The 26,364-nt window shown below is 34.9% G+C and overlaps 1 protein-coding gene across 2 annotated transcripts in view; it reads right to left on the bottom strand.

The window, feature by feature from the left end:
- Nucleotides 1-461: 461 nt before the first annotated feature.
- Nucleotides 462-26,364, bottom strand: part of LOC149580615 (transcription factor GTE6-like) — a 152,761-nt gene continuing 126,858 nt past the window's right edge. Inside the window, exons 5-8 of one of the 2 annotated variants that reach the window (XM_089792406.1) lie at nucleotides 23,303-23,398; nucleotides 22,990-23,048; nucleotides 1,146-1,293; nucleotides 462-874 (exon numbers count right to left, since the gene is read on the bottom strand). In XM_089792406.1, the coding sequence (XP_089648532.1) occupies nucleotides 788-874; nucleotides 1,146-1,293; nucleotides 22,990-23,048; nucleotides 23,303-23,398 (390 nt within the window). In that variant the 3' untranslated portion in view covers nucleotides 462-787. Of the gene's footprint in view, nucleotides 875-1,142; nucleotides 1,294-22,989; nucleotides 23,049-23,302; nucleotides 23,399-26,364 lie in introns of both variants that reach the window. The other variant, XM_089792398.1, reaches the window with a different exon arrangement.

The following is a 26,364-nucleotide window of genomic DNA, read 5'->3' as shown; positions in this document are numbered from 1 at the left end:
TTGTATCTATCTATAGCCATCCCTTTTGCCATCCTATTACCCCCCCAAAAATGGATCAAAAAATCAGGGACTTGAAAACATGTTCCCCTTGTCTCAGAAACTAAGGGTAACATAGCTATTTTTCGGTCAGGTGCTCATACACAGATGTTGTGTAATTAACAGTTCTGATAAATGCTTCTCGAATCTCTTACAGATACATAGAAAAAAATAATTATACAGACATCAAAGCAATTGAATAAAATGTTAATTTTAATATTAAAAAAATAATTCAAATAAAAATTGCTTGAATTAATTTTTCATATCCAAATCTTCTTCACTCTATAAGCACAAATTAATTAAGAAAACCAGACCTTTTCGGTTGGGAAAATCAAAACCCTGATAAAAATAGTGTTTCAGAGCACAGAAAATTAAGGATATCATTTATCAATTGCTTGGAAACATGGAAGTTTGTACTCACAATAGAAATGACAGACCAATATAGTCTGCATCATATTCAGCAAAAATTCAATTAATCTATTAGCATCTACTGCTGGCTTTGTTACAAAATAATCCTTTAGAAAGTACATGTAAATGTGGGGCAGTCATTCTTGGCTTAGTTTACTATACAAGACCAAATCCATCACGAATTTAGTTAAACATTCGTTAAATATACAGGAATGCATTGAAACCCCAATTTGGCAATGTCCCTTGACACATACAGTATTTGGCAATTACATGGTTGCTCTTAAAACTGATTTTATAAGAAAAATAATGCTGCATGGTACCCGCTGTACTGCCTTCCATACTATTAATAATTGACTAACTCTTTGTCAACTGAACCATCTGGGCTTGTAACTCTACAATAGTAGTACAATCTCCATAATGTTGCTGGATCCTGCAATTCTCTTGAGCTTAGTATCTGATTGTGATCTACTCCACAAGAAAAATTTAAAATAATTTTTAAAAATCTCTCCATTGTTAGTGAAATTATAACAGAGCAACAACAAACTACCTTTCCCTATAGATTGACATTGACAAAATCCACCATTGTCATAAAAGAAAACTAGAGTTCCAAAAGTTCTCTATTTCATTTGGTTGCACCAATGTTGCAACTTATATTATTTACAAATGTTTATGTTCAGATCTTAGGGGTGAGTACATACCACCTTGTTCAAATCTACATGGATTTCGTCGGCTGAATTATCTAATGAAGACTCCGCCTGTTCAATAATCTCAACCACATGATTTAGGCCATTGGGAGGAAAGCCACGAATTCTGTGGGCTAGATCCTGCTTTTCCATCATAGACATTTGCCTGAAAACAAATAGCTAGTAAACCAGCACATAAGAAAAGAGAGCATTTTTATTTGCATGAATGAAAAATATGTTAAAAAATTCTAAGCATGTGAGTGCTGAAGCTCTAAACAAACCTTACTTTTGTAAAATCAAAGTTCTTGTGTTCTCAGTGTGATCAAGCAATGCTTTACAGAAAATAGGGATGAAAATTTGAAAGAGGGACTCTAAATAGAAACCATGCTTTTGGAAAAAATATAAAATTCCAGGCCGTGTAAAACCAAGCCTCCCAGGAACTTCAATATTGATTGTTTCACAGTGAATATGAGGCAACATAAGGTGCACCACAAACCTTAGTAACAGCTAATTTAATCAGAATACTTCCCATTATGCTGTAAAAGATATAAAATTGCAGATATTTCTTCATGAAGCACTCAATTAAGTTCTTCATTCAAATAATTTAAGAGCTGATATGCATAATGCAATTTCAACAGAATGCTCCATTGAGGAATTGGGATTAACAGCACCTGTGGAAGCTTGTCTTAACTTTAGATCTCAACCCATCCTCACTGAATGACAACAAATTAAGCTGCAAACTAAGCAAAACCAAATTAAGTTCTACATGCATCAACCAAAATATGCTATCCAGGAAAGGGCAATCAAACAATCAGGGATTTGGAGGATTTTTATTTTCATCATGGCATTAAGAAAATGTGCATGAAATAGATTTCTTTCATCAGTTTTTTATTTGCACTCTCCACCCACTTATGACAACCAAGACATCTGAAATATGGAAATGCAATGAATTAAAAGGGCAGGAAGTTTTATCAAGAAATATGTGAACCCCAAAACCTATTGATACTACAGCATTTCGAAAAAGAGAACAAAAAATTTAACGATTGTGATAGTGAACCTCATCTTGGACAAAATATCCTGAAAATGAAGTTGTAACATTGTTACTAAAGCGACTGAAGCAAACTATTCATGGACAAGATTCCAATTCACACATGAGAGAGAAACTAAAGGATTGCATAGTAAACTGGACAACAAAAACAAAAAATGATGCTTTCAATGCCACAACTATGGTGAAAACTTCAGTCCGACATGTTGCACAGAAGACCAAGTCAAACATGGCAAATGCACACTGAAACCTGAACATTTTTGTGAAAAAGCGTTTTAAATGAGCGCACATTTTTGTGAATACAAAATCCATTTTTCTCTAATTTATTATATAGTACCTTTATACTAATTGACATGTTTTTCTGCCACTTTAAGTTTAAACCCCACTTATAGAAAAAACCCTGCCATGTAAGCATCATGCTGCCATGATCCAAAATACCTTCCCCGAATGAAAATTAATTCTTGGAGTAACCCCTTGGGTTGCTAAAAATTATATGTTTTCCTCTTCAAATACTTTTCTCTATGCATATGGCTGTCTCAGAAAACAGGATAGGAACTATATCTCTAATGCAGATCCTCTAGGGGAGAAATAAAAGCAGAACAATTTCTGTCTTGCATGAGGAGACGATATAAAATTGGCATTGTTGATACTCACCCTTCTCACCTCTTTTGTGACCATGTAGGACATGGCTGGGGATTGTGGTAAGTAAACATATGGAATTTATTTCCGTGTTGGATTCAAATCAGTTCTTCTAGTTTTTACTGTTGAAAATGGCATGCAGGGATTTCCATTCCCCAAGATCCCCAAGTTAAACACTACTTTTTTTCCATATGGAGGTTACTCATCCTGAAATAAGAAATTTGAGTCCTTCGGTTTTTTCCTGATCTATTTCCCATCACTTTGATGGGTGTTTCTTCTTATGCAAGACTGACATCATTGAAGCAAATGGACACCTGATAGTACTCTGGTTACATTGTTGTGTTTTATTTATTTTGAAGTTCTAAATACAGAAAAAAATATATAGACCACTTTTTCACACGTCTTTAACCTTTTTTATGGAATTGAGTTTTTGCCAAAAATGGCAAGTTTTTGCTGCGAGTTTTTAGTGCAAAGACTCACAGAGAAAAATCACTTACAGAGTTTGCCACAAGCATAGTAACACGGGGACGCGTCCCCCCCTTTTTGCCCTGCGTCCCAGAGACGGATGCACCGGGGATTTGGGGACTTTGTTCCCCCATCCCCAGCAGCGCCACTAGATTCTGCCACCACCACCGAGGATGGGGGGCTGTCCTGACGTTGACTATTTGCTGATTTGACTATTTATGTTCAATGTTTGATGTTCCAATTCAATGCAATGTTCATGTATTTACTGTTGGGGCTCATTATCTGAAGATGTAGGATACTGTGAGAGATGCTGATGCAGAACTTTGCTGTGTATGAATGCTTATAAAGCTCTATCTGGTCATAAATGACACCAGATAAGGCATACATGGACCTGCCAATGAAGCAGAAAGACACCTCACTATGCACCAATCAGATAGGCAGTAGTAGATTTAATCCAAATATATGAACCATGCAAATGATGCATAAAATATATAAGCCATCCATGAGGACAAACAAGTTGCTTTACTGTGATCAATTGGTGACCGATTATGATCAGTAGAATTCTTGTTCATCTCCTCCATAATACGTGCCGAGAGAAAAATCTCTGTTCTTCAGGCTGCATGCCTTCTGCTGTCTTTCCGAAACCAAAACTTGTGAATTAGCACTAGGCAATGTCATTTTCTGCACCTTCATAACAGTGCTATAATCTGTCCTCTCAGCATTCCTATATCTAGTATTTATCTGTTCTTAGCATTGACCGCATCCTTAATTTATGACAGTCATTGCTCTTTGTTCTTAAATCTAATAATATAGAAATCAATGACTTGGCATATTAGCTTTGACCACTAACATCAACAATTTTAATTTTTACTGTTCATGGAATCATGTCATGACTTCCTAGTCTATAACACTAACTATCTTCAGATCTTTGCATATAGCTGCTCTCATATACAAGATCACTCTCTCTTCTTTTGACTGACTTGACGGGGTTGTGAGCTTCTTCCATGGAGTGTCCTTTTCTTTCTAATCTTCTAGAACATATGTTAATGCTCTCCATCTTTGCTCACTTTTCACAAATAAAAGAAAATGGCAACCAAACAACAGGGCTCCATCTGTGGCTCTTGCTGGGGACATATGCCTCTGGTGGGCATGATGAGACTCCAGCTATCTCTGGAGAAGCAGACCAAGCATCCATGCTTAACATGATGCAAGGTGGAATTGAGTGGCCCTAGGCCCCCCAAAAGTGAACCATGCCTCTTTCCTCTATCTAATACATAATTTTGATCATGTAACACTTTGGATCTCCTACATACAATGCCGCCATTCCTATGAACAATACTTATTGCTTCTACTTGATCAATGCAGTCTTTGGTATCTGTCTCATGTTAAGCATTTGAGAGGTGATTAGGTGCACTATGATTTTTGTTTAATGGAGGATCTTTAGAGGCATGTGAACGGTCATACAACCATCAGATTTAGTCTTCTTTGTTTGGTTTTCTACTTGTACATAATCTATTCCATACTGCAGATATTTCTCCTCGCAAGAAAATTTCAAAGATATCTCACACTCAGGAAATATACCTTTTCTTTTATCAGGAATCTGATCTCATAGAACATTTGGAAAATTTTCAGAAGTACACATTCTTATCCTCATGCCTGGCTGATTCCAGCTCATTTTCACATGTTTGATACAACTCCATCTCATAGGATTAACTAATGCCTGTCTCACCTTCTGAACATGTAGCACTAGTTCTATCATCTTTGAAATTAGGACTGCTCTCTTTGTCATGATGCTGATGGATCTGATTGCATAGAAATTCTTCTTCAAATAATGGATTCAAAAACATAGAGAACTCGGGTATATCTTCTTCCGTTTCCTCTTCAAACAATGGATTCAGGATTATAGAGACTTCAGAAGTTCAGACATACCTTCATGGGAACTTTCATCTAAAACTTCCTCCTGTTCATACACCAGATGCAGTTCTATTTCATCTTCACAATTTGATTCCTAGGAATTATCATCTCCTTCATCTAGTACCCCCTGAGAATGCGCTGATCCATTAACTTGCTCACCATGGTGAATTGAGAAAAAAATGGGACCATTTCTTTCAACATGTTTCTGATAATCCAGATCTAACAAAGCTGAAATTTCTTCCGTGCTGAGAGAATCATCCTCTTCATTTCTACATTTGCCAATACGTGCTGATAGAAGTCTCGTCATGGGTGGGTTCTTCTTCAACTTGGTCCAAATTTTCTTCTGCATTTGAATCTGAAACATCATTATGTTCTTGTACCACTTCGGTATACCTTTCTTCATAAATTCCATGTATGGGGGCATCATGTCTGATGGTATCTCATGATAAATGTTTGTCAACCTCATGTACAAATGCGCTGAAGACTCCCCTTCAAATCTCTCTAAACTGAAAAAGGCATTAAGTGGAGACATGTCAAGATTTTCTTCCATGCTGTAATTTTGATCTTCACACCATTCATAACACATCTCATCTCCCTTGCTTGCATCATGAAATTCATATAAGAACCATTGTTCAAATCCTTCCAAGATAAGACACACTATGTCGGTAGTGATTCATGTGCTTGTCTCGCATTGTCCTAGAAAATAGCTTCATTGTGTGATCTTCCACATCGATCTCATAATCTTCTATGAATGTATAAAACACATCCAAATGTTGAAGTGCTAATTCATCCCATTCTCCATGGAACTTTGGTACAGGTTGTGAAAGTTTTGGGGATAACTTGCTAGGTCCATAATCAAAATTGCTGAAATCCAATGGCCTAATGCCATCTAGCATAAAAGGCTTTCTTTGAAATGATCAATACATTTGAAAAGACTATCCACCATCTCCTTCTAAGTCTTCTCCCTTAACAAAGCTACCAAGTGAAAACTTTATCAAATAGAGCTCCCACTTCTTTTGAGGAGTGTATTGATTTGTTGATCTTTCGGGTTCTTACTTCCAGCAAAGTACGCTTCCAAACAAACTGCTTTCTGATTCTGGTCTAAGAAATCTGAAATTCTCGGTAACTTCACAAGAAATATTGTGAGCAACTCTCTCTAGCAGAGTCATCAATTTGTAGGTTCCGAAAACTACAGATTGGAAATCCAAGAGCTTGTCAATTCTCTAACAAATGAATAGGAATGCGTGCAAATGAAAAAAAAATACTTTTAAAATGTGAATTTAAGTCAAAAATGAGTTTTCAAGATGTCATTGCATGACAAATGAATTACATGTATATGTGACATGCAATTAGGAATGAAAAGTGAGATTGCATGTAAATGCGGATGAAAAGTGAGTTTACATGATGCAATGTGTTGTGACATGAAATGGGAAATTACATGTAATTGGTCATGAAGTGTAATGGCAAATATGGAAGGAACAAAAGAAATGCAATGAAAAGATGCACTTGCATTCGTAATGATGAAGGTGGAATGAAAAGATGCACTTGCATTCGTTGATCGAAGATGGAGTGAAGTGAAACGTGATCAAGTTCTTGGGAAAGAACTTGCAACTTCTTCCACATGATGAAGGTGGAATGAAAAGATGCACTTGCATTGGTTGTAATGATGAAGGTGGAATGAAAAGATGCACTTGCATTCGTTGATGGAAGATGGAGTGAAGTGAAACGTGATCAAGTTCTTGGAAAAGAACTTACAACTTCTTCCAAATGAAGAAAAACAAGAACACAAGCAAGCAAACAAGAAAACAAACACAAAAGAAACACATACCTTCAAACATGTCAACAAGCAAGATACCTCAACATGCAAACTTGAATTTGGAATTTGGGAAAAAACCAAAAGTATGAAAATGAGACTATTCATCATTTTTAAAGAGAAAATGCACTTTTCATGGCATCTATATCAACAAATGCAAAACATCAAGCTAAAACATGCATCAAATCAGCAAGATAAGCATGAATTAATTAGCAAAAAGGAAAATGTCTGCTTACTTGAAGATTAATATGCCAAAAATGAAGGGAATTGTAATGTCCCATTTTGAAAATACTTTAATTCATTCCAAAAACTAATCTAAGGTCTTATGAACAACTTCAGCTATTCCCTCTACACTTGGATATATATATTTGTATTATCTTATCCCTTTTTGAATCTACTTCAAATGGCTTTTAATTTCCAATTTAAGGTCTTTGTGAATATAGGATTTGTATTTATCTTCAAGAAATCTCCAATCTTTTGAATAGTTAACATATATATATATATATATATATATATATATATATATATATATATATATATATATATATATATATATATATATATATATGATAGCTTTATATAAAAATAAAAATGTATTTGGATTAGGAATCTTATCCTAATATATTAACTTATAAATTCCCTTTCTAACTATGGGTGCTCTTTGTTACCCTATCCTTTATCATTAATGGTTTGCTTAACTCCCTATTTGGTGTTTATTTAGCAAAAGGTTATGCTACGCACAGCATCCTACGGTTCGGATTTAAAGGTTGACAGGTTTCAATGCAACCGTACCCCCTCCCGCAATGTTTGCAGTGTTTGACTAACTTCGACGTAATCGTTCTTCCTCCTAATGTCAATGTGGTGGAATCTGAAAGTTTTTATCTCCTCCTTAAATGTGCTTCTGCCACGTGATTCCTAATGACCTTCAATCCATGTCCTTACCTTTATAAATACACGATGACCCGTCTTGGAGAGCTGCGAGTGAAATGACGTGATCGCGTTTGCTTATTATCCGCTGCTATGTATTATGAAGGGTCGTGTGTATTGAATATGTGTAAATATAATTTATAAGAGTTATATTGAAAAGTATTGGTAGTTTAAATAATTGATATATTTTATAAAATATTTGATATATAATTATAAGGGAGAAATGATCAATAATAAATGATATTAGTCTCAAGATGTATATATATTACATAATTAATGTTTATATTTATATTATTATGAATAATAATTTATATTATTATGAATAATAATTTATATTATTATGAATAATATAAATAATTAAATAGAATTATTATTATGAATAATATAATTAAATAAATGAATCATAAGTATAGTTTATTAATATTATTTCTTTTGTGAATAATCGATAATAATATATGAATTTATATTTTATCCAATTATGGGATTCTTTTTAGGAGGGGTCATGACAGTCTCCCCTTCTCAAGATTGCTTGTCCTCAAGCAATATCATTCATACATAAGTTCTTCCATAGATAAGAAACATATTTTCATACAAAAGGCCTAGGAGATTTTTATAAAACATACATCTATAGTAAATGAAAACACGGAGCAGACACGATGCAGACAGATGAAGACACGAAGCATAGATGATGCAGACGCATCATACATTCTTTATAATTTTGCACAATGAAGTAGAGTAAAGGGAATGATTTATAACATATAGTTCCCCAGTACACCTTTTGATTGTGGATCCTGCACACAAATAATTATTAGCATGCACATGTATATAATAGCTTCAAAGAAAAGATTAGTCATGATAAATTAGTTCTGAACCAACATCCTACCAAGCCCAAGAGCGAAACTTTGGCCATCTTGGCCTCCATGGAAGACATCAGTCATCCCATGAGGTGGTCTACTTGGCAGATTCTTAACTGAATTACGTTGACATGATGTCAAATCTTAACTTAACCAATCTAAGCCCAGGAGTGAAACTTTGGCCCTCCTAGCCTTGATGGCAGCCTTTGACATCCATCAAGGTGTTCGAGTTAGATGGTAATCTTATTCTTCCTACCTAAGCCCAAGAGCGAAACTTTGGCCCTCTTGGCCTTGATGGCAGCCTTTGACATCCATCAAGGTGGTCTACTTAGGAGGTAATTTGATTCACTAATTATTATAATTTATTTTATTACATACATATATGTATTCTACTAAAATTGCAACTCATCTAGTTCTTGTTGGTCCTTTGCATTTTCATTATGTTCTTGATTATATTTAGGTCTCTTATTTACTTTGTCCTTTGCTTCCTCATCAAGTGTAGCATCCATTTTTCGAACTTGGCTTTTCTTCCCACATGTGTGTCCTGGTTCCCAACTTTCCTTGCAATGAAAGCATAAATTATTTTCTTTTTAGTTCGTCACGATAGCTCTTGAGCTCTCTTCTGCATTTATGGCCACGTTCTCATGGTTCCTTGCAATGGTGACATAACTCATCCTTCTGGAAGTCCTTGGAGTGATTTCTTCCCTTTTCATAATGTCTGGAATGTGTGTTAACTGCATGGTTCTTGGACCTATCATTCATTTGGTGCGTATCAAATTTTAATGCCTTTTGGATGGCATCTTCTAGATGATTTGGTTCATGTGCTCCAACCGCGCTCTTGATTGATTCCTTCAACCCAGCTATAAATAAATAGGTGAGTCTCTTTTGTGATATTTTAGGTACCATGGCTGATAATCTTTCAAATTCTCTAGCAAATTCCATCATTGATCCCTCTCGTCTAAGTTGGGTTAATCTTTTGAAGTACCATTCTGCATCTATTCAATCAAATCGCTTTATGATTTTTTGGGTGAACTCATCATAACTCTTAATTTGTTTATGTCCCTGGTTGTTAAGGCCATGTTGCCACCAGTCTTGCACTACTCCTCTTAAATGAAGGACAGCAAATTGGATAGCACTTTTTTCTGTCATAGGATTTAAGGAAAGATACGTATCCAACATTTGTACCCATGAGCATGCTGCAGTTCTTTCTGTTCTGTCAAATTTTGGAAGACTCACTTTATTTATCTCTTCTCTTAGTCCTTTCTCTTGGTGTATTTGTCTCTTTCTACTCTATATTGACTTTACCCGAGCATCACAATAATCTTTAAATGGTATCTCTCTTCTAAGTTCAAGATCAATTCTTGAGTACTCATTTATAATTTCATTTATATTATTTACTTCATTTACCTCGTTCTCATCTTCTTGTTCCTCTCCAAGTAAGAAGGGGGGTCTTGTGGGTCTATGCTCTGATTCTGGTATATGCAACTAATTATTATCATCTTCAAATTGGTGAGAATTTGTCTCTCTCCCATTTTTGTTTATATTATGAAGGGCTTCTAAGAGGAGTCGATTTGTTTCACTTTGCTTGGTTATAGCTCGAGCATTTCTTTCAATTTGTTCCATAAGTGCTTGAGTAGTTCGGTTCGTCTGTTCCATGAAAGCTTTTAATTCATTACTTAGTTGATTGTTCATTTTGGTGGACTGCTTCCTTCATTCCCTTTCTAATGCTCTTTGATCCCGTTGGTGTTTTTGCATTAATTGTTTTCCACAGGCTGGCAAGAAAGATGCTCTGATACCACTTATAATGTCCCGTTTTGAAAATACTTTAATTCGTTCCAGAAATTAATCTAAGGTCTTATGAACAACTTCAGCTATTCGCTCTACACTTGGATATATATATTTGTATTATCTTATCCCTTTTTGAATCTACTTCAAATAGCTATTAATTTCCAATTTAAGGTCTTTGTGAATATAGGATTTGTATTTATCTTCAAGAAATCTCCAATCTTTTGAATAGTTAACATATATATATATATATATATATATGATAGCTTTATATAAAAATAAAATGTATTTGGATTAGGAATCTTATCCTAATATATTAACTTATAAATTCCCTTCCTAACTATGGGTACTCTTTGTTACCCTATCCTTTATCATTAATGGTTTGCTTAACTCCCTATTTGGCATTTATTTAGCAAAGGTTATGCTATGCACAGCATCCTATGGTTCGGATTTAAAGGTTGACGGGTTTCAATGCAACTGTACTCCCTCCCGCAATGTTTGTAGTGTTCGACTAACTTCGACATAATCGTTCTTCCTCCTAATGTCGATGTGGTGGAATCTGAAAGTTTTTATCTCCTCCTTAAATGTGCTTCCGTCACGTGATTCCTAATGACCTTCGATCCATGTCCTTACCTTTATAAATACACGCTGACCCATCTTGGAGAGGCACGAGTGAAATGACGTGGTTGCATTTGCTTATTATCCGCTGCTATGTATTATGAAGGGTCGTGTGTATTGAATATGTGTAAATATAATTTATAAGAGTTATATTGAAAAGTATTGGTAGTTTAAATAATTGATATATTTTATAAAATAGAGAAATGATCAATAATAAATGATATTAGTTTCAAGATGTATATATATTACATAATTAATGTTTATATTTATATTATTATGAATAATATAAATAATTAAATAGAATTATTATTATGAATAATTATAAATTATATTATATGAATAATATAAATAATTAAATAGAATTATTATTATGAATAATTATAAATTATATTATTATGAATAATATAATTAAATAAATGAATCATAAGTATAGTTTATTATTATTATTTCTTTTGTGAATAATTGATAATAATATATAAATTTATATTTTATCCAATTGTGGGATTCTTTTTAGGAGGGGTCATGACAGGAATGAAGTTCCAACTTTGACAAATTCTCAATCAAACTTGGACCTCTTCAACCTTTCAATGAGGAATAACCAATGAGCACAAACGTGGTCAACAATGTTCAATACATAGAGTTTTTGGTAAATTGCTCTTGCTAAACCCGTTTTTATAAAAACATGGTTTCCCAAGTGCATTACATGCAGCATTTTTGTCTTTGGAATGCAAAAACGTGGCCCTCAATGCAGCTATTACAACATGGAAAGCCAAAATGACCCTCCTTGATGCCAAAACTATAATGTCCCCATCATAAAATAAATGTATTCAATTAAACCTTGTTAATGGGCCGATTGATTTAATATATTTCGGACCCACTTTTATTTTGTTTCTGTAGTTTGTGTCACCATCGGCTATCTTTGTACACCCTCGGAAAGTTTCCCGATGTGTATTTAAGCATGGCTTGTAGGCAATCTTTAGGCACGCAATTTGGATTATTTCTCTATATTGTGAATTCCTGTTGGAATTCTCTGTTGTCGCCATTTCGGAAGTGAAAGACCTTCCCTATTTGGTCATCTCAGTTTCAGTGGGATTTAACCCTCACCCTATTCTATCTGTGTTCTGTCGGCTTGGATCTAACAAATTGAAGCATTTCTTATATGTGAAAACATCATTACTATTTGGTAACAAGTGTGCATCTTTTTGGATTCTAGCTTCTGCAAACTATTTGTGTTTAAAGTATATTGCATTCTGCATTCTAAAGTGGTATCATTGAATTATCCCAACCCTCCATACACTCATCGTACAGACATCGTGGCCTTCATCATCCTGGGTTTAGAAGTCTACACCGTACAGCATCATCATACCCGTACGGCCATTCAGTACAGCCCTTCCAATTGCCATTTCTTACTTCACTCAAAGTCACTATACGGCCCACTTCTACTCATCGTATGGACCATCTCTTCCCACTGTACAACCACTTCCATCCACCGTACCTCACACACTCCCTTTGGCACACTGTACAACCATCTAGATCTTACCATACAGCCATCAATACTCGACCGTACAGCCTTTGTATTTAGCCTCCATTTCAGTCCATACGACCTTCCAATCTATGCATACTTGGTGACATCTATATGGCCATTTTGGGTTCTATAACTCGTACAGTTTGAATTGTTCAGAACATTAAAGTGGTATCAGAGCTTTTGATCTTGCCTGCCTATGGAAGTGAATGCAAATTTATACTCAAAGGAGAAGGTGAAATAACCCTATTGATAGAATGGCAGATCATCAAGATCCTACGAAAAAACTCATGAATCTTTTAAGAGAGCTGAACAAGAATCAAATACAAATCAACGACACCCAAAGGCTTATGCAGAAAACTCTACAAAAATTGGCCGAGGGAAAGACAACAGTAGAACAAAATGGGCATAGCGACGATTATGTTTCGGGAAGGACAAACTTTCAACCCTCTCACTCTCAACCTTCAATACCCATCTTCCTTCCAAGGGCGGAAGCACCATGCAAAGGAAGAGAGCCCACTTTTGAAGAAATGCAAGAAAAACTTTGGGAAGATTGGTGGAACGCGAATATGGAAGGTGATATATCTTACAAAGACTATGTTGATCTAAGAATGAGATATTCTGGTGGGGAAAATCGTGGCTATTTTAATGATGATCTTAGAAGAAAGATCGAAAAGGTAGACTTATCGCCATTTGATGGATTTGGAGACATTACTGCACAATCATGGGTTCTAAAGGAAAATACCTATTTCCAACTCAATCCAATGCCTGAAGAGGAAGCAATCAAGTTCGCAACACTTCATCTGGAAGGAGTGGCGCATGAGTGGTGGCATCATGGATTGGTCACTCTCAGTCAGGACCAAGTGACCTCTTATGTCGAGTTCACTGAGAGACTCATTGACTGTTTTGATGGGAAGGATCTTGGGCTAAACTTCAAGGATCTAGCTCAGCTAAAGCAAACAGACACAGTAGAAAACTACATCACTGAGTTCCAAAGGCTGTCAGTACTAGTCATAAACATCTCTGAAAGATGTCGAATTGTGTTATTCATGGATGGGCTGAGAGAGCCTTTGAGAGGTTGGATCAAAGGGTTCAACCCATGTGCACTCAACAAAGCTATTAAGAAGGTGCATGACACGACCGCATCTTCCTCCAAAACTCACACAGCTACACCAAAAGGACAAGGAGACAGTTCAAAAGAAACCTCGGATTGATGAAGATTCTCGGCAAGAACTTCGGAGGAAAAAGCTTTGTTTCACATGCAAAGAACCATGGGGACCTGGTCATCGCTGCCTTAGGAAGGGAAAGATTCATTTACATTGAGGTGATGCCTGATGACGACAAAGGACAAATACCTGCAGCAACTAATGAAGAAATTACCTAGCAGGAGAGAATAAATGCCCTGATACAAAAAGGGGGTTCCATTGCTACCCTTACTACATCAACTGGAAGTGGTATCTTCAGGGTTCGCAACACACTTCACAGAAAACGAGTCCCAATCATGATTGATAGTGGCGCCACACTCAATTTCATCAATTCATCTTTGGTCACTAGCAAAGGCCTGCGTGCAGTTGAGCATGGAGGATTTGAGGTTAAGGTTGCAGGAGGAACCTTGTTACCTTGCACTCGTGTGATCCCATGCCTACAAATTTCCATGGGAAACTATACCATGGCAGATGATTTCTTCGTCATAGATTTGGTTGATACTAATATCATTTTGGGCATTCAGTGGTTGGAAACTCTTGACCAGTACACCCAAAGTTTCAAAATGATGGACTTTTCATTCGAGACGGATGGCAAGAAGGTGATGCTAAGAGGAATGTCAAATAAAGGATCGAGGGAAGTCACAATCAAGAAGATGGAGGCAATTTTTAAATAGGATTTGGTCCCAAATGCGACAAGTAAAACACGATAGTCAACACCACACCACATTCCTTGGATAATTGGCGGGTCCATCTATTGGTCGAGTATTCCAACGACACTTTTGCATGTGAGTTTGATGGCTATGTACATGATGAAAGATACAAAGTTATTGATGACATCATTTACTTCGGCGGGAAGATCTACTTAGTGCCTAACACAGAACTGAAGGAGTTGGTTACGGAAGTTTTCCTAGAACTGGATGTGCATTTGGTCAAGCAAATTTTGGGACAAGAGGACTGTAATGTCCCCATCATAAAATAAATGTATTTAATTAAACCTTGTTAATGGGCTGATTGATTTAATATATCTCGAACCCATTTTTATTTTGTTTCCGTAGTTTGTGTTGCCGTCAGCTATCTTTGTACACCCTCGGAAAGTTTCTCTACAGGTATTTAAGCATGGCCTGTAGGTAGTCTCTAGGCGTGCAATTTGGATTATTTCTCTGTACTGCGAATTCTTGTTGGAATTTTCTATTGTTGCCATTTCGGAAGTGAAAGACTTTCCCTATTTGGTCATCTCGATTTCAGTGGAATTTAACCCTCACCCTATTTCGTCTGTTCTACCAGCTCGGATCTGACAAATCGAAGCATTTCTTATATGTGGAAGCATCATTACTATTTGGTAACAAGTGTGTATTTTTTCGGACTCTACCTTCTACAAACTATTTGTGTTTAAAGTATATTGCATTCTACATTCTAAAGTGGTATCATCAAATTATCCCAACCCTCCATACACTCATTGTGCGGACACTGTAGCCCCCTCCCCCCCCCCCCCCCCCCCTCTCCATATAATTGTGTGCTCTTCAATTGGTATCAGAGTCGGTACCTTCTATAAAGCCTAACCACTTGAAGGTTGATCTAAAAGAGCACAATGGATGAAATCTTTCAAAGCAAAATGCCAATGTTTGATGGGACGAATTATGCCTTCTAGAGTATAAAAATGGAAACTTATCTAACGGCTATTGGATTCGATGTCTGGCAATCAGTTGTAGATGGTTATACACCGCCACAAAACCCACCAACAAATAGAGTCAGAAAGAGAAAATGTGAAAAAAATCTACAATTGAAGAAAGAAAAGATTTAAATAAATTGACAAAGGATGAATTGCATGGAATTCTTACTGCTTATGAAATGAGAATCGAAACCAATGAATCAAAAAAAGAGATAGCATTTAAAGCATCTAAGAAAAACAATAGCAAAAAGCAAATGTCAAGTGAGAGCTCGGATAGTGAATCAATAAAAGAAGAAGCTTACTTTTTGAGAAAGCAAAAAGGAAAGAATGCAAAAAACAAAGGAAAGTTCAAATGCTTTAATTGCGAAAAGCCAGGCCACTACACATTTAAATGTCCTTTTAACAATAGTGACTCCAGCAAAGATGGAAATGAAGCTTTCAAAAAGAAGAAATCGAAAAAGAACAACAAATTTAATAAAAGGAAACAATTTCAAAAGAAGAGTAAAAAGAGTTTTTACTCCAAAAAGGAAAGTAGCTCGTCGGATGAAGAAAGTGAGGATTGGCCAAGTGATGAGGAGGATGAAGTTCTCTTTATGGTTGAAGCTGATGCAAGTGATAATCATGAGGATGAAGAAGACAAATCATGTGATGAGTATGATGAGGTTGATCTTGAAGAACAACTCCATTACGCATATAAGGAAAATAAAACACCAAAGAAGAAAATATCCAAATGTAAAACTGAATCAGAAGAAAAACTAGCTCTCAATGAAGAAATGAAACAGGTTGAAGATAAGCTGAAATCCAAAACAAAAGAATGTGTCAAATTGGAATTAGAAATTGAAAAAATTTTAAAAGAATTGGAGGAAAGCACCATCAAACTGAAAGATAGTATTAAGTTTGGGAAAAGTTCAGAAATCCTAACTAAAAGCATAGACAGTCAAAAACCCTCTTTCAGCAAAACAGGAGTTGGTTTCAAAAGAAATTCAATGAGTAACTATTCTTTCAAAGGATTCATCAAAGAAGGTGATAAAGTTGCTGAAAACAATACATCAAAAGAAGACAAACTCAAGGATGTGCACAAATTTCATCATACGTCTCATGGTTATTGTTATTCATCCAGTCTTTTTGGACACACAGCAATAGAATGTAGAACAACACAACATCATATGAATGATTGGAAAAGACCATATCATAGACAATATTTCTTCTACACCTTCAATGGATATTGTTACTCTTGCAACAAGTTTGGTCATAAAGCACTAAACTATAGAAGCAAAGAAAAGAACACTTCAAATCTCAGGAATCACAATTATTTTGCTCCATTGGTTGATCTTGATATTCTATGTTCAAATTGTAATAATTTTGGACATGATGCCCATCAATGCAAAACAACTTTTCCTACAAATCCAGCAAAGAAAGAAAATCATGCTAACAAGAAGGTTTGGAAAAAGAAAGATAAATCTCTATTTGTTCAAATAGCCTTACATGCGCAGAATAAGAAAGATAGCATGTTGACAATGGGTATTCAAGACATATGACAAGGGACAAGAGCAAAATCATTTCATTTGAACCAATTAGTGATGGATCTGTAAAATTTGGTGATAGCACAAAACGAAAAATAAAAGGAAAAGGAACTCTTAGTCTAGATCATGGAAAATCCAAAAAAAAGGATGTCCTATATGTAAAAGGATGAAAAGAAAACTTATTGAGTGTAAGTCATCTTTGTGATCAAGGTCATAATTTAATATTTCATCCTAAAGGGTGTGAAATTAAGGACAGGAAATTGATAGCTAATGCAAAAAGAACAGCAACTTATACATTCTACAAGAGATTAAAAATGAGACTTGTTTCCTAGCTCAACAAGATGAAAATTCGCTGTGACACAAAAGATTGGGGCATTTAAACTTTGACAACTTGGTCAAAATTAGTCGTAAATGAGCTGTAAGAGATACCGAAATTATCAAATCCTTCAAACACCATTTGCAAACAATGTCAACTAGGAAAGCAAACCAAAAGCACATTCAAAATAGGAAGTACTCTACATCAAAGCCACTTGAATTTGTGCATTCAAATTTATGTGGACCAACCAGGACAAAAGGTCTTCAAGGAGAAAGATATTTCATTTTATTTATTGATGACTACTCTAGAATGACTTGGGTAGGCTTCCTAAAAGAAAAATCAGAAGAACTTGACAAGTTCAAAGCCTTCAAAGAACTAGTTGAAAATGAAATGGATACAAAAATAAAATGTTTAGAATGGATAGAGAAGGAGAATTTACATCACATAATTTGATATGTATTGTGAAAAAAATGAAATAAAAAGACAATTTTCAGCACCTAGAACTCCTCAACAAAATGGAGTGATTGAAAGAAAGAATAGGATAGTTCAAGAAATGTCAAGGGCAATGCTTAATGAATTTAATATGACAGATACATTTTGGAAAGTAGTACATACAACAGTCAACATTTTGAATTGTGCAAAAATAAGAGCAAATTATGACAAGACACTTTACGAATTATGGAAAGGAAGACCAGCATCAGTCAAATATTTTAGAATCTTTGGAAGTAGGTGCTATATAAGAAGGGATGAAGATGATAGGTAAATTTGAAGCTAGAGCAGATGAAGGAATCTTTCTTGAATATTCCTCTAAAAGTATAGCATATAGATGTTACAATAAAAGACTTCACACAATTGTTAAAAGTGTAAATGTAAAAATTGATGAAGCATTTGAAAAGATAAAAGAAAATGCAGAAATACCGAGTGCATGTCAAGAAAAAGAAGATCCAAAAGATGAAGAAGATGAAGAAGAAATTGAACAAACACCTTTGCAAACACCAGCAAAAACTCCTCTAAAGACACTAGCAAAAACACCATCAAAATTTGTCCAAAGAAATCATCCAGAAGATTTGGTAATAGGAGATCTAGAGAAGGAAGTTCACACACAAAGAACAACAAACAATGATGAGCATGCATACCTTTGTCTTTCATCAAAAATAGAACCAAAGAACTTCAAAGAAGCCAATGAAGACAACCATTCGGTAAAAGCTATGGAGGAAGAATTGAACCAAATCGAGAAGAACAAAACTTGGGAAATTGTTCCAAGGCCAAAAGACAAAAATGTCATAGGAACCAAATGGGTGTTTCGGAATAAAATGAATGAAAATGGAGAAGTCACTAGGAACAAAGCAAGGCTCGTCCATAAATGCTATGCTCAAGTTGAAGGAGTGGATTTTGAAGAGACTTTTGCTCTAGTTGCAAGATTAGAAGCAATCCAGATGTTCCTAGTATTTGCAAGCCATAAAGCATTCAAAGTTTACCAAATGGATGTAAAATCAACTTTCCTAAATGGAGACTTAGAAGAGGAAGTATATGTTGAATTCCTAAAGAATTTAAATTTTATAAAAAAGAGGATCGAGTATACAGATTAAGAAAAGCACTTTACGGACTAAAACAAGCGCCAAGAGCTTGGTATTCTAGATTAGATAATTATCTTCAAAATCAAAGTTTCAAAATAGCAATGGCAGATAGTAATCTATACCTCAAAACTGAAAATGAAAAACTCTTGATAGTAGTTGTATATGTGGATGACATAATATTTGGAGGACAAAGTGATAAAATGTGTAAAGAATTTTCCATGAACATGCAACAAGAATTTGAAATGTCCATGCTTGGATAATTATCCTTCTTTCTTGGATTGCAAATTGAGCAAACAAGGAAAGGAATATTTGTTTCTCAAAGTAAATACATCAAAGAAACGTTGAAAGAATTCGGAATGGAAGTTTGTTATCTCTAACAGCTACAAGGCCTGATATCTTAAAAGTTGTTACATTAGTGGCCTGCTTTCAAGCAATGCCAAAAGAAACTCATGTTCTAGCAATTAAAAGAATATTTACGTACCTAAAAGGTACTATGGATCTTGGTTTATGGTATCCAAGACGAAAGGATTTTTCACTCGCAGCTTATACAGATGCAGAATTGGGAGGCAATATTGATGACAGGAGAAGTACGAGAGGAGTTGTATTCTTCCTAGGTAATTGTCTAGTATCATGGCTAAGCAAGAAGCAAGGATCAGTAACTTTATCTACCACAGAAGCTGAGTAGGTTGCAGCAGTAGCTAGTTGTACACAAGTGCTATGGATGATGCAAACTTTAACAGATGTAAAGGTTGAATTTGAGTGTCCTATTCCCATCTTATGTGACAACACAAGCACGATCAGCATATCAAAGAATCCAGTCATACATTCCAAAATGAAGCATCTTTCAATCAAATATCATTTTCTAAGGGAACGAGTACTTGAGAAACAAGTCAAGTTGGAATACATCAACACAAAAGAGAAAATTGTGGATATCTTCACAAAACTCCTTCCAAAAGAAACCTTTGAGTACCTAAGGGAGAAATTGGGAGTAGTTTCACTCTCATTCATTCACTAAAAGGTTCATATGAAGCATGTGTTCAGGGGAAACTAGTCTCTAGCCCTAGAGACCCTTTGCCATTTATGTCAAAGGGGGGGAGATTGATGAAAGGGGGAGCCTTGCATAATAAAAATAATATATTTGTGAAAATGCCATCCATGACAAAGGGAGAGATTCATAAATAGATTGTCATTGATGTCAGGATACTGATTGTCAAAGTTTGTCAATTGATGTCCATAGAAGAAAGAAAGAGATAACTAATAGAGATGTTTCAAACAATAGTGTTCTAGATCTCTAACATACAATCATAAAAGATCAAATTACTAAAGGAAATAATGACTGAAGGAAATACTATATAGAACCTGCTAAAAGACAAAGTCATGACAGTAAAAATCAGAGATAACAATAGATAGTGATAATATCCTACAGAAATTAAAAGGCAGTATATTAAGCAGGGTCATTTTCAATCAAATCAATCACCCAATAACAAGGGCAGGCAAAGACTTATACAGCAACCAGGTAACTTCGTCAGAGTCAATGATATAATCCATTTTCAAACCCATCAGCAAGCAACTATGTTAATGAAATCAAAGTTGGGCAAATCGCCTGAAATATATGCAATTACCATGAGACTGAATATTAAAAACAAATTAACAGCAGAAACTTATTACACAGCACATATAAATTCTCAGGCTGGCAGCAACGTGACAGTTCCAACTATGACTTCATGTATTGTATGCAATGATTTTATAAAGCTTGGTTTGCAAATACGATTCTATTTGATACCAATATACAGGCATATTCATGGCGTCGAGCTTAGTTCTGGACAAACATGTTGAAGGTTTATATTGATGTGGCAAACTCATATGGAAATACAACAACAGTAAAGTAGCGGTGTATTAAAATTATGGTCAGCATACGATGACAAAGAGATTTGTGTAATGGAGACGATACCAATAAAAGGCCCAAAATAATCCGTCAGAATATATGTAACACATAAGGAAATGATAACTCAGTCTGAGTATCCCCGACAAATAGCATTTCAGATTTTTACATTCAATCTAAAGATATAAAACCTTCAGAGACAATTCGCTTCAAATATATGATTAAAGAATTGAGTCAACAGCAGCAAGCCTTGAAGGGATTGAAGCGTGTACACAGTGATAATAAGGAAAGACGCAATTGAAAGTGTCGTTGACTTCAATAAGCCATATACCATAAATTGGTGGAGTTCCAACTCAGCGGTTGAATGGGCTGGCTCCATATCATCTTCATTGTGCAGAACTTGGGTCCGGAGATTAATTCTAGAAAAGGAGCAAAGGATTTATTTTTGAAGTCTCAGAAGTAATAAACACGAAATAAATTAAAATACTAATTTCTATAAAATGGTGCCATTAGGAATTAAAAATTATAGTTATGAAAAGATACTTTATTTGAAAAGTCGTCTCAAAATGTGAAGATATAAATAAAGGTTATTTTATTTTTCCAAAAAGAAAGTGAACAGCTTGAGCAGCTTAAATGACAGAAGAGCAGAAATAAAAATATATATTCAGATATTATAAATCTGATATATATATTTAATCAGAATTTTTAAAGGAGTGTGAGTGCCAAATTATATACGTAGTGAAAAAGATTGGCTGACTTCAAGGTAAAAGAAATCACATAGTTTCCATCATCAGTTGTGAAAGCAACAAAGACAGGTGGAGTTTCAGATTTAACATCAGAAGTGGGAGTAGGTGCTTCCAATTGGCTGAAGCCTGCAAACCGTGGGAGTTGTAGCTTCTAGCAGGTTGGTGTTAGTAAAATCGAGGTTGGAGCCTCTTGTAGGTTGGAGACTACAATTTTTTGTAAAAGATCAAAGAAATATATATAGGCAAATATTTTGCTGTCTTTTCCCACAATGGGTTTCCACATAAATCTTGTGTTATTGTGTTCAAGTGCATAATTGTCTAATTCAATTATTGTGGTAATTGTTCGTGTAAAAGTTTTAAATTGTAAAATTTGTTATTATACTGATTCACCCCCCCACCCCTCAGATAATCGTGTGCTCTTCATCAACACCCTTCCTTTCCCTGCCTCCACCTAACCTCCACTTTTCGGGATGGCCCCCTTCGTTTATTATACTGATTCACCCCCCCACCCCCAGTATAATGGTGTGCTCTTCATCAACACCCTTCCTTTCCCCGCCTCCACCTGACCTCCACTTTTCGGGGCAGCCCCCTTCATTTTGCTGAATCATCTAACTAAATTAACTAGTTGTTTACTCTAATTACACAAACTTGAATAGGTACAACCAGCTAACAAAGAGGAGTAAGAACCCGACAAGAGAAAATAGAAAGCACAAAGGAAAATTGAAGCACACTATCTTAACTAGGAATGGTGAAGTTGCTACTATTGTCATTGATTGTTGCGAAGAGGCCTATGCACAATTTTCTAGTGCTCATTAGGGAGTGTCGAGGGCAAGGATGGCTACTCCCACTAGGATCATGCCTAAAATCCAAGGTCAATATAACCTTTACAATAGCGAAAAAATCTCATAAAATGCATTAATCCTTGTGAATGGAGGTTAGTTGGAGAGGAGTACATCCATTAAAACAAGACAAAGTTGGTCTGCACCATCAACAAGAAACTAGACTATGACTCTAAGGGGAACTTGTTGAGGCAAAAGTTGTCACAGACACTGTTTTAGAAGTCTACATATGTTAATACTAGGAGATGACCAAACAAGGGGTTTTAGAACTTAAGGATGCAGATCAAAATGAACCGATCGTTTTCAAGGTTTCTATTGTTAGCCTGGCCTAATGTTGTTGAATTTCCTTGTTTTTCCTAATGCCTACAGAAATAGAAAGTCTCTATCCAACAATTGTCAACAAAAATGTTTAGTAATTAAAATCTTACTAAGAAGTTCACTTTGTCGCATACACAATAACTGAAATGGACATAAAATGACAAAAAGTTTAGAAATACTAAGAGGAAATTCCATCTCAAATCACCTGCAATTGGAAGTTGCTGCACTAAGAAATTCTGCCAAGTCCTCCTCAATATTGCTTAGCTGCAAGAAACTCGAATGTTTTTTAACTTGAAGGTTACATAACAAAAGCATAAGTGATGAGCATAATTAAGAATATCAATTTTCTTGCTTTCGTGAAATGTCAACATGAATTACCATATATGTTTTAGGAGATATTGCAATGTCTACTTCACATAAAGTTATGCTTGTACCAAAAAAATAGTTTGTACAAACGTCAAACATACTTAGGCATTAAAACATAGGGGCATCATCCAAAGGTAAAATAGACAATTAACCTTTTGAAAGACTTCCTCTGAATATTTCTTAGCAGCAATTTCTGAATCAAGACAACCAGCATCCAAGTAACCCTGCTCCTCCTCCCTTAACACTTCCTATATCAAACAAGACTGATTTAGACATAGACAATATATTGGAGTAAACATAAATTTGTCGATAAACATGGTTTACTATATGTAATTGCTAAGAACATAGAATTTCCAATAGAACAAAATGATAAGTAAATATAGAACCTATGACCCACTATGATTAGGAACGATGTAATAATACACACGTCAAAATGGTATGTCCAATCAACTAGCAAAGCAAATAATCCTGGGGTATGCATTGACATCCTATAATGTATACTTGTTGGGTTTGTTCTTCTTGATATATTTGTCAACACTAAACTGTATAAAGATTTCTTGATTATAACTATTCTTGTTGTCATTATGGTGATTATTATTATAATGGACACATGATAACATACTATGCTCATATGACTCCCTCCATTTATGCTCCAATACTTGCCAAATAGAACATGGTCTCGAATAAAGTTACCTAGGGACGTATCCACAATCCTATTTGACCTGTCTGTGAAATAGGGATGTCTTGAGGATGTTCCCTAGCCATCCTATAGTACCAATATTTAGTTTTGATTATTTGTTTGACTTCAATTCTCATATGAACTCTCAATTTTAGTTATTGAGTTATACATTAAGGTTGCATAATGTATATATGCACACTTTATCCATATTTTTGTATAAACTTTATATAGCCTTCTCCTTCACTGTCCCCAAAATGGCTCAAAAAATTGGAGACATGGAAACATGTGCCCCTATCCATCCCACCATCCTCGAAATTTAGGATAACATTTGTGTCCAACGCATTATCTATATTCTAAGCAAGATGAAATTCAGTCGCTAGCTATCTCTCTCTAAGGAAGTGTGGAAGCTTCAATGGTTCAAAATTAAGGCCCTTTGATGTCAAGTATTACACATCTAGATATCAAGTTTCTGCCTTATTAGTTGATCTTTATAGTTCTACAAATCTTTAATTGATACAAGAAACATGCATATGGTTACTTAGTTGGAGTAATATGCAGCAGAATCATTACTAATACGAGTATAGATCTTAAGTAGGAGCATCCTAGGAAAGCATATTTTCATTTGTTTCATTTATTAATGTAGGCATGACATACCAAAAGTTTTTTAAATAACATGTTGTTATACGATAATCAATTGGTGATGTAATGTTATTTGGCTTGCAGTTAGTTTTATCAGTTGCCAATGGTTCGTACTCTTAACCAGCTGGTTGGCACTATATACATAATTACTTCCTATCAAAAGGAAACATTCTGTGTATTCTATACATTGTACTTGCTAAGAAATTTTACATCTAACATGTTCTTGTGAGAAACATTACTTTTGGTATTATTACATGCTAAGTTCTAGTTGTTAACAATCTCATATGTTGTAACTTGTAATAGCACTTGTTTTAGTTTGTGTGTGTCTCAAGTTAGCTTCTCAATGAATATGTATATAATATCAAGAGCCATGTCTCTTTAACTCGCATTAGCTATTAAATAATATTTTGTTAAGGTATTATCATGATTAAAATATGTGATAATAATTTATATATACTATATGTGCGTGTAATATATATCTCACACATTTAATATACATACATACACACATACATACATACATATATACATATATATATATATATATATATACACACTTTATTATCAATAATACTAATGCCCCACGATAATGATAGTGTAGGATAGATATCAAATGCTCGAGGCCAATAGGCCATTCAAAAATTTGATTTCATCAATTGGGAATCATCTGATTGAAGCTACAATCATTAACACTCGCTCTTAGCTAGGGAAGATGATTTCTATCCAAATAAAACAACGTAGTGTACAACTATTACCTCGCAGTAATATCAGGAGTACAATATGCCCAAGAATATCAACCATATGATATTCACCATACTCGTATCTTTTCTTGGTATGTCTACTAACATCACATCTCGTTATTCCTACCAAAGAAAACATATGTACATGGTGTCTCCATATACTAAGTCTCATAGCATACACCATGCTATATCTTAGTAACCCAAAGACATGAGATATTCACTATCAAATTGTATGGCATTGTTCACGGATATCTTGATTTGGAGATATCCACCATAATGATATCATCTCATAAAAAAAAGAGTAATGGCCTACAAATATTAAGTATCATGATATTTACCAAGTACTTAGAGTAATGACCTACGAATCTTAGAGTAATGGCCTACGAATATCAATTCTCATGATATTAACTAAGCACTCAAGAAGTCCGTAAAGTATGTGCACACATATCACCCATGTGATACTTCATTATAATCATGGTTTGTTCACAAATATTAATCCCCCATGATATATTTGTACCTAAGTCACAAGGTTCAAATTCGAATGAAATTCGGCAAGCATAAAATTTCGGAAAAAAAATTACATTAAATTTAAGTTATATATATTTATATATTTTTTAATATTAGAAATATATTCAAAAAATGGTCATAATAGTTTAGCGTTGCTAAATAATTTAACTAAATAACTCAATATCATTTCAAAATAAAATAATATTATATTAAATGTCATAAAATTTGGATGAAGTTCGAAAATGGTAAAAATTTGTTGAAATTCAAAATATCCTATGACTTAGATCTGTAAAATACAACTTGGAGATATCTATGTGATGATAAATATCTCTCAATTGATATTGATTTAACCGGTATAATCTATCATGATTTACTTCGATATCAACCATATGATATCCATCATGATAGAAGGTTAGACTATTGTAAGATCATCACCTTCCATGATGTTTCTACAAAGTCATGTAGTAACTCACATGACATCCACCATGAACATTTCCAAAGGGTGGAACAAAGGCTTTCACCTCAAACTTCTCTCACACAGGAAAAAACTCATTTAAAGTACATCTCAGGTAATCACAAGCATTGAGTCTCCCTCTCAATAAGCAGTCTGCTCAATAACTCCAAATTTGCCTTCAATAATGTATAAACT

This window comes from Cupressus sempervirens, chromosome 1 (assembly GCF_028749045.1).
Source record: "Cupressus sempervirens isolate cs-2001-9-10 chromosome 1, ASM2874904v1, whole genome shotgun sequence".
NCBI classification, from domain to species: Eukaryota; Viridiplantae; Streptophyta; class Pinopsida; order Cupressales; family Cupressaceae; genus Cupressus; species Cupressus sempervirens.
The sequence above is the reverse complement of the archived record's forward strand: the minus strand, read 5'-3'. Positions and strand labels throughout refer to the sequence as shown.